The sequence below is a fragment of the Penaeus vannamei genome, chromosome 26 (assembly GCF_042767895.1).
Source record: "Penaeus vannamei isolate JL-2024 chromosome 26, ASM4276789v1, whole genome shotgun sequence".
In the NCBI taxonomy this organism is placed as follows: Eukaryota; Metazoa; Arthropoda; class Malacostraca; order Decapoda; family Penaeidae; genus Penaeus; species Penaeus vannamei.
The window spans coordinates 25816539-25826538 of record NC_091574.1 but is presented as its reverse complement, the minus strand read 5'-3'; the positions used below and the strand labels follow the sequence as shown (position 1 = coordinate 25826538).

General features: G+C 30.7%; 2 protein-coding genes across 6 annotated transcripts in view; one reads left to right on the top strand and one right to left on the bottom strand.

Annotated features, from left to right (window-relative positions):
- The window catches only part of LOC113829449 (uncharacterized), a 14065-nt gene extending 11558 nt beyond the window's left edge, over window positions 1-2507 (top strand). For all 4 annotated transcript variants that reach the window (XM_027382624.2, XM_070140258.1, XM_027382622.2 and 1 more), the window contains exon 8: window positions 1-2507. This exon is cut by the window's left edge and continues 580 nt beyond it. The gene's annotated coding sequence lies outside the window, so the exon portion shown is untranslated.
- Window positions 2508-3606: 1099 nt separating this feature from the next.
- The window catches only part of LOC113829458 (hexosaminidase D), a 13791-nt gene continuing 7397 nt past the window's right edge, over window positions 3607-10000 (bottom strand). For both annotated transcript variants that reach the window (XM_070140256.1, XM_070140257.1), the window contains exon 3: window positions 3607-8571. In XM_070140256.1, the coding sequence (XP_069996357.1) occupies window positions 6548-8386 (1839 nt within the window). In that variant the 5' untranslated portion in view covers window positions 8387-8571 and the 3' untranslated portion in view covers window positions 3607-6547. The remainder of the gene's footprint in view (window positions 8572-10000) is intronic.

Sequence of the window (10000 nt, the reverse complement as noted above, 5' to 3'; positions counted from 1 at the left end):
GACTGGTGCTTACGTCCTTCTGCAATCTGACATTACACTGGTTGTACATACACTGTTTTTTATTTGAAAAATAGATTGCATGTTTTATTTAGTTACTTAGAAATGACACTGGTATGTTGTAGAGATTGATGGATGGTTTAAGATTGTTAATAAGTGAACTGACAATAATATCTTTGAGATGCACATATTGCAGAAATAATTTGTTACACTCATGTTGGTGATACATGAAAACATTTATAGTTTGTGCATATGTGTATTTGTGTGCCCATGTGTCTCTGTGTGTATGTGTGCATGTACGCATGCATTGGTGTATGTGTTTGTGAGAGAAACAAAGAGACCGAGTGAGAGTGACACCATGTGTTTGGACATACATGACTTTGTGCCATCAACTAAACTACCTAAATTATGCACAAATATAGGAAAAATATTACTGTATATATGAAGCGACATCAGTTCATTTAATTTATTTGATAATTCATGTATCAGTAATTGTATTGACAGTCAGAATATTCGTGAATAATGTCTGTGTTATGTATATACTGAAGTATATTTTTAGTATATGACTTATGGGGCAAATGTGTAAAATTGTATAAATATTTATATGAATGTAAAAATTTTGTGCAGCAACCAAGTAGTTTTCAATCTCTTTGTTATTTAATGAATGAAAAATAATCTTTAAAAATTATGATTTTCATTCTCATAATTTTTCAGTGAATTACAAAAGTAAACAGTATATATTGTGTATGATTAAAGCTACATGTACAATAAGAGAGTTATATTCATTGATATATCCCTTTATATTTCTATAGGTGAATAAGCCTGGACTGAGTTACAAGTGCCCAATAGACTGCCAATTCCACAGTTAGAAGCATTCAATTATGTCACATGCTTAAATGTTATATACTGTAGACTAGGATGCATAGTTGTCAGAATCTCATAACATCTCTGACTGCAAACCGGAATGTAATGCTAAACATGTATAAGCAGCTGATGTTGAAGATGTTTCTGTTACTATTCTGGAAATGTTTTCTCTCTTTCAGCAGAAAGTCCTCTTCATTTCTAGCCATGTGATTACTATGTCACTTTAAAAGACAGCACATTTTTTATGGGAGGATGGGTGCCTCAACTGTGTATTTGTGCATTTGTATTAGCATGTGTTTCTGTACATACATGTGTCCATGCATCTTATGATGTGCACAAAGATCTCTGTATACAAACATAAATGTGCCTGTGTCTACTATGTTTACTGAACATTTATGTAAATTTATGATATAAAGCTCACTAAGAGCATACTCAGGGTAATTGCAGTGTATGTGATGGGTAAGTTTGATGTATTTCTTTACTTTCAAAAACTCCTGTGCTGTGCTGTGAATAACTTGCATTTCCAAGGCAAGAGGCATTTCTTTCAGTAACCTCATCTATCTTCCAGTGCTTTATATATTTTTTGCTACCAGTAAATTTGGTACTTTTTGTGACTCAATTGATTGCCAAGGAGATTTGTTTGTGTGTATGATACTCAAAATCAGTATCAGTTCTCTAGAATATTTGGTTTACTAAGTTAACCAGGCCATTATATACTGATTTTGATTTTCAAGCAGGTTTTTGTATCTATTATTTACACACATTAGCCCCCTCCACATACACACATACACACAATTCCTTATATGCGCATTTTATTTTGAAAAGTATATGAATGGCCAGACAAAACCAATATTCATAGATTTTAAACTGAATATCGTCCAAAATCTGATTAATCAAAAGTGAATATATATGACAATACTCAGGTTTAGTGCATATTCAATTAAAAATATGTCACACTGCTTTAACAACTTTTGTTACTGAAATGAAAATGATGCTGATACTGTCAAAGATACCATAACCATAATTTGTTATTATTTTGCTATTTCTCATTTTCTCTTTTATTACTATTAATGTTATTATTATTACTGCTATTATGATTACTAATGTTTATTATTATCATCATCATTATCATTGTTATTATGATTATTATTATTATTATTATCATTCATATCATTCTGACCATTTTTATATTTACTAAAATTCTATTATTGTTATTACATTTAATTTATTATTATATTTAATTTGTTGAATTATACATGAGTTTGTGTATTCATTTTAGAACTTGTATGATGTGAAAGGTTTTATCTAGAATTTTGAAAGATAGGCTACAAAGTCAATATTTGTAAAAACTTTCTCTTATCTCTCATCTTCATTCAAAAAGTTCTGGCTAAAAATTAAGAATTCTCAAATTGACCATCCATTCTTTTCCTTAGAATAAATGTTTTGTTGTTCACTTTGTTTCCTAGGCAGATTTTTTTTTCAGAAAATGTTATTTACTGATCAACACTCTTTTACAACTTTTTTTTTTCATTGACAGAGTGAAGCAGTACAAATTGTTTTATTTAGCTTGCCTAGTTTAAGATTCACTCTGTATTTATGGTAGAAGTGGATTTAGTGATAAGGTGAATAAATAATTAAATACTCTTTTTCTAAATCTCGTTGTACCTTATTCTCTGATTCTAAAATACTCTGGATAATATGGCAAAATGACAATCTTCTATTAACATGATGATTGGGCACCCATGAATTCTTTAAACTTAATCTAAATCAATTCTTGGTTAAACATTGCCTCACATCTCCAAAAGATCTTTTCAGTATATTCAATATCTGTGACTACATGTCAGCTGCATATCCACAGTTCATTCAAACAAACTAATAGCATCGCAGTTTTATTCTCTCAAAAAAAGATAGAAAAACTAGTTGAAAATGCTAGCAGCCTTGAATCTTATTCAGAAATGAAAGGCGAGAATTGGACATTCCAAGAACTTTCATCATAGAAAAGTAATAAAGGAATTCTTGATTTCCAGTGAAAGTTATGAATATGTTGTGCGGTAAAGTTCATTTCAATCTTACCACTATTTTGCAAGAGTTGTAAAAAATTAATGCTCTGAGTAAAGAAGTTGTACTAAGGAATCAAGCATTATCAACAAAATAAAAAAAATATCTATGGAGCTTAGAGATAAAGTCTGTAAATCTACACAGAATACTTTGTATGCTGCACTGCAAGAATGAGAAACGGCAAAAAAAATTGTGCTCAAGATGACTATAATGATTAATAGTTAAAACAAATAAATGTTAGGCAACAAATGGAATAATCTTTTCAAGACTTTTTTTATTCACTTTTAATAAATTTATTGTCACTGATAGACCCTTCATGGACCAGAAACTTTCTTTGCCACTCAAAAGAATGAATCAACTCTAAACTTGCAAAGATCCAAGATCATTGTTCTGAGCAATTTTACAATTATATGCCTAATTTCTCTTGTTGCTAAAATAATTTGTTATATTACAATGTTGATAACAAAATTGTCATAATCGTCATATTTTATCAAAGTAGGAAAGAATTCTACTAGTAGCTATTGGAAACAGCAAATTCACCCTTCTGGGCAATACAGCCATAATCCCAATAGTAACGGATGAGCCCAAAACAACATAAATGTCCAACCTCCTTAAATTTCAGATATTACCATCATACAAAACACAGGAAATGTAAAACCATAAAAAGGAGATAGAATTCCATACAAGTGGATACGAAAACTTTATTTACATTGGTAAGGAAGAAAATCTAAACAAATACCTTTGATGAATGAATGCAAAAAAAGATACAATATGTAATCTTCAGTCCATATATAAACATACATTTCTTTCTTAACTATATTAATACCAGGACAACATTCTATATTTATGTAAAATAACACATCTCAATAAATAAAAAACATATTTGCTCAGATGGTCATGTGCCCTTTACCAACCCCACCCCCCCAAAAAAAAAGATATTTGTAACATCATACCAGTTTATAGATTTAAGTCAATTACTATGAAAAGGGAAAAGAAACAATTACACTCGGCCTACTATAAGATCACGCTGTTATGTTCTAATATCTGAGAACACATTTGGAGAAATTCCGATGAGAAGCAATATAAGAGCCAAATAAAATAAAAATGTATTGTGCTTTTTATGGAAACTTTCAAGGATCGGTAACAACGAGCTTATGGGGAATCTCAGCTATATCTCCTAGAAATCAACAATATGTCTATTAAATTAAAAGGAAGACCCAGTTTACATACAAACCTCCTACTTTAAAGGTTCCATCAACTATTTATTATTCATCTAAGGTGAATACACATATAATGCAGTAGAAAAGACCATTACTACTATACCCATTCCTTTTGATCTCAAAATAAAAGAAAAGCACATCAAGTATAAGTATAAGTATATGTATATGTATATGTATATGTATATGTATATGTATATGTATATGTATATGTATATGTATATGTATATGTATATGTATATGTATATGTATATGTATATGTATATGTATATGTATATGTATGGATGTATGTATGTATGTATGTATGTATGTATGTATGTATGTATGTATGTATGTATGTATGTATGTATGTATGTATGTATGTATGTATGTATGTATGTATGTATATATATATATATATATATATATATATATATATATATATATATATATATATATATATATATATATATATATATATATATATGGCATATTTGTGCCCATCCCCACACCAAGCTAAATCAACTGCACAAAAGCTTACTTCAGAAAGTAAAAAGAAATTGTCTCGGATATTTTCTGAGAGCAGTGCTGCGCAAAAGAATTAATAGGAATAAATTCATGAATAGTACAAACAGATATGAAATCAACAAAGAAATAATTATCATAACCATAATCTAAAGATGACAATGATAATAGTAATAATAATAATAATAACAAAAGTAAAAACAATAAATAATAAAAATAATAACAAATAATAACAACCACAACAATAAAAACAGTAATAACAGTAAAAAAAATAATAATAATAAAATGAAATATTAATAATCATAATAATAATAATAATGATGAGGATGATGATAATAATAATAATAATAATGAGGATGATAATAATAATAATAATAATAATAATAATAATAATAATAATAATAATAATAATAACAATGATGAGGATGATAATAATAACAATAATAATAATAATAATAATAATAATAATAATAATAATAATAATAATAATAATAATAATAATAATCATGATGATAAGAATGAAATCAACTAAATCAAACAAGAAGGAACATCATAATAATAATAATGATTTTACTTTAGCTGGTGGAAAATTGCATGGAAACTAATCGCACGTTATACTTTAAGAGATCAAATTCATTGTTTTAATTAATCTATGTTAGGCTGATAACAAGCAGAAATTGAATATATATAGACAGATATCATTATAAGTGTGGGCAGGTACATGTAAATGTACGGAATACTTAAGCAGTATTATTCTTAGAATCTAATTTACTGATTATAAATTATTTCAACAAATGATTTGACCAAAAATCATGTATTTCAATAAATATCTTTAAATATATAATAATACTAATGTACAATATGATATGACAAAGTTGTGACAGATGGTATAAACCTTGCAACTATAAATATGACCGTTTCAGTATATCTGACATTATATCTGACATTCCTTTTGGAGTGCAAACATAAACTTTCTGATTACTTTCCACTGACTCTAATTAGGTTATTACATTATTATGAAAACATTAATAAGTGCTTATTCTGGAGCTGTGACTTGAAGAGTTTGGTATCAAACATTGCATACAATTAAAAGAATCTTTATGAATAAATTACGTAACCGTACCTTGTTACCTCCCTATGCCCCTTTACTTTTCTCATAACTGCCTTTTAGTGTTGATAAAAGCTAAAATAACTATCATTGTTAATCATTATCAAACAACAATTTTTTTTGAGAAATAAAGATATGAAATTATGACATGTATAATATCAACTTATAATTATAATAATATTTTTATAAAAATTAAATAAAAAAGGAAACTAAAACAGACCATAAATCAGTCTTTTTCTTTTCCTTTCAAAGGTAAGGGTGAAAAGAGGTAGGTACAAGTTATTACAATGAGCCTTACACCGATACATTTGTAGATTGTTTCTCTAATATTTACACCATATAGCTGAATGACAAAAAGGAAATGAGTTTTGACACACCAGGGTAAATATCTTCCATGAATACAAAGGATACATACAAAAATCATTGACAGCATTGCCCTATTAATATGAGTTAAATATATCACAATTTTCTTTAAGCAAGTAGCACCCTTATTTTGTTGCTGCTGTTAACTGACTATGCACTTGTCATCTGCAATCTTGACTTTATAGGAAAATACACATTAATAAAAGAAAAATGTAAATGTATAATTCCAGTAGCATCTATTAATTCAACAGTGAATTCTGTTGGTTGATATATAATCTTGAGATTCAATAATCTTAACACATACAATTTGCATGCTAGAGCACACATTTCTTCATATCACAATCATCTGTGCAGGAAGTTCTCTTGAACACAGTCTTCAAAATGCAACACATTTCTAATTGCAAGTCCCATATCTTAACTAAAAGATAAGTTTAATTTAAAGATCCTTTGCTTGTTCAAACTTTAGAGGTCTTCTAGGCCAGTCTGTTTTCTCCATTGCCCTTGTGCTTGATGCATAATACTTTTTCAATTTCTCAAGTGTTGGGTTCATATTTACAAAAATCCATTCTTTGACTGTGTATTCATCAAATACATCTGAGAGGGCTGTTTCAGCATCCTTCATCAACTTGTTATAATCAAACAAAAGCATTGACAAATCCTGTAAACCTTGCTCCACATGCTGAGGACTGGCAAAATTATTTTCAATGTTATAGTCAGTGACCCAGCCAGTTACATGAGGATTATGCAACATTACATCTATGTCTCTTTTCAAAATATACAATCTCTGAGACACTTCATAGACTGCACTTCCAGGGAAATCACATTTGTTGGGATACTCCAGGTATTGAAGATCAAGATTCAGAAATGAGCTGCATTTTAGCACATCTCCTACACGTGCCAGAGCTCCGTGATCTGCTTTCTGCTCTGCAATGTACATGAGATTAACAGCAAGAGATGGAATTGCTTGAGGAAGCAGCTCACATAATATAGAGAAGTGATCAAACCTCTGCCATCCAGTGAGCACAATACCACGGAAAGGAATGGTGCTCTTATACATGCCTAGAACTTCCATCCATTCTTTGTGGTTTGTCAGACGGTCATTGATGTTTGTTATGTAACTCTCTGGTCTTGTTGCACCTTTAAATGCACTAGCAACCCAAATTCCACTGAAGACTGCTGAATATTTTTCCCAAATGTCTGAACGAAGGTCAACCATTATATTATTACCGTATTTCCATACCATAATCTCTAGCAGCTGCCCAACCTGAGCATTCTGGATTGCCCTCAAAGGAACCTTCCTAAATTCATCATCCCACATTATGGGCTGAATATCATGAGTTTCTTTTACATATCTGGCAACAGTTTTAACATGATGCAGAAATAGGTCATTTTTGCCAAATTGCTGATTCATGAGAAAATGCTGGCACCGGGAACACTCTCCAAGGTTGTACACTTCATCTGAGCCAATGTGGAGCCAGTTTAAGTCTGGATGCATTTCTACAATCTGATCAATCATCATTCTAATCAGTGGAATAGTTTTATTATTTGTAGGACAAATAACCTGAGGATAATTTGGAACTTCTCGAAGATCTGCAAATTCTTTTAGCTTTAACACGTATTCCATGTGGCCAAAGGTTTGGATTAATGGTATCACCTCAAGATTATTCTTCTTTGCAACTTCAAGCATGTCTGCAATGTCCCCTTTGGCATAGGCATTATGAGCAGAAAGAGACTCTAACTTTCCCCAATATGGAAACATATCCTCATACTCAATAAGCAGTCCAGTTGCACCAAAAGAGCTCAGGAGTGGAAAAAGTTTTTTCAAGTACTCAATCTTCGGAGGTGCTCCCTTCAAATCTAAGTGAACAATCCTGTGCTTGAGGTGCATCTCTCCATTCAGGTCACTGCCCATTGCTGCACTCTGCTCCTCAATCACCTTGCCAGGACCTTCCCATGCACTTGGCTTCTTGTGGAGTACGACACCCAAGGGATCATGATTCATCTTTCGCCTCATTTCTTTCTCAGCTGTCATCTTATGGATTTTGGCAAAGATTTTGCTTTCATATTCCTTCTGTTTCTTTATATTTTCTGGACTTTGCGTTAATAAATCAGAAGAATCATCAAGGGCAGACCGATGTTGGGCCCTCGCTGAGAATGGTTCAGGCACATCCATCTTAGAACTCTCAGATGGACTTGAGATCATGTACAACATTAATATCAAAGCAACAGCAAAGCAGGCCATAGTTAACAATCGGGTACTTCTCCTTGGAAACATTTTGAACACTAAAAACGTGTAAGTGTTTAAGTCTAAGCAATCTAAGTGTCAACTTTGTGATGTCTGTAATACAGTCTACCTAATGGCACATCACGCACATTACCACAAAAAATTGTATATCTTTTCACAGCTTTCCTTATCTTCAATAATTCCTTGACTTACAGCATATCTTCGCTGCTGAGTTCCTGAAAAGAAAAAAATATGCAGATATTAAAATTCAAGCTTTTCACTTCATCTCCAATCTTTTATCATTAGATAACTAACTTTCTTTATCAAGAAATAAGATATGAATACCACAAATACGAAAAACTGATGGTCATCATAAAACCAGTCAACTGTTCCTCTAGTTTTAATCCTTTACACTTTACAATAAAATAAATCTTATATTATGAAAATAATTGTAAACTGATGGACAGATAGATTTTTAAATTCCTTCAGTTTGTTTACCAATGATTTAGCATAATATACACTTCTTATATATTGAAAATATTTCTCTTCTAATACATATGCTGGATTATTAAACAGATGTGTGCAAATCACATTATATATCTGACGTTCTTTACAAGAATAAACATCAAGACTACTCACAAAGTTATTACTTTCATCTGATATGCTTTAATTTTCTTCCATTATAACATGGTTTAAAAGAAGAGAAAATATAAAATCTGTGAAGGAAATATAATCAGCCATTGTAACATACACTTTCAATCTTCACACCAAAATTAAGTGCCTTTCTTTCAAACAAATATTTCAAGAACTGATTTATTCTTATACTATTAACTATGATCAATTTCCTCCATACGTTAGTGAACATATCAATCAATTTATTTCCTAATCAAACTAATGGCGGCATTCCATAAACTATCATCTTACTTAATATCATTTATAAGAAGTCTCACACTTGTAAAAATTATAACATTGAATTAAAAGTGAATTTTAGCTGGAATCTTTCTATAAAGTATTTTTGTCCTTTAGCTATTGATATCATTACATTATTCATAACAAGTAATAACTAAATCTGAAAAGATGACAGGCACTGAACAGCGCCATGGAGATTATTAGATATCGGTCAAGGGCCACCTAATGAAAAAGGTTGGGAACCACTGATCTAAACAATCTCACAGACAAGCACAAATTACCATCTCATACACTTTAAACTCCCCACTGAAATTCACCTCTTCCCACTTCCCTATGCTGATTTGCAGTTCTTCCAACACAGTATTTCCATTACTAAAAATCAATTTAAACCAGGACATGCTTGAGAAATCACAAGTGCTCAGACATCAAGGAATCAAGTAGTAGGCCCAAATGACTAATTTCACCTAATTTCCCCTTTTCTTTGAATTTGTAGCTTTTCTTCTAATGCTATTCATATTGATACTGTTATTTTTAATACTGACATCATGATTATCATAGTGATATCAAAATATAAATAACAATCAAAATAATAGACTAGAAACTTTCCAAAAATCCAGAAGGGTCAAAAGGTGAAATAGATAGTACTAATGACTGACACCTTGGTAACTAGGCACTTGTGGAGCCCTCTCTTTATAGATACAATTAACACAATTAACCCCTACAATTTGGATGACGTGACCATCATATCATGGGAAA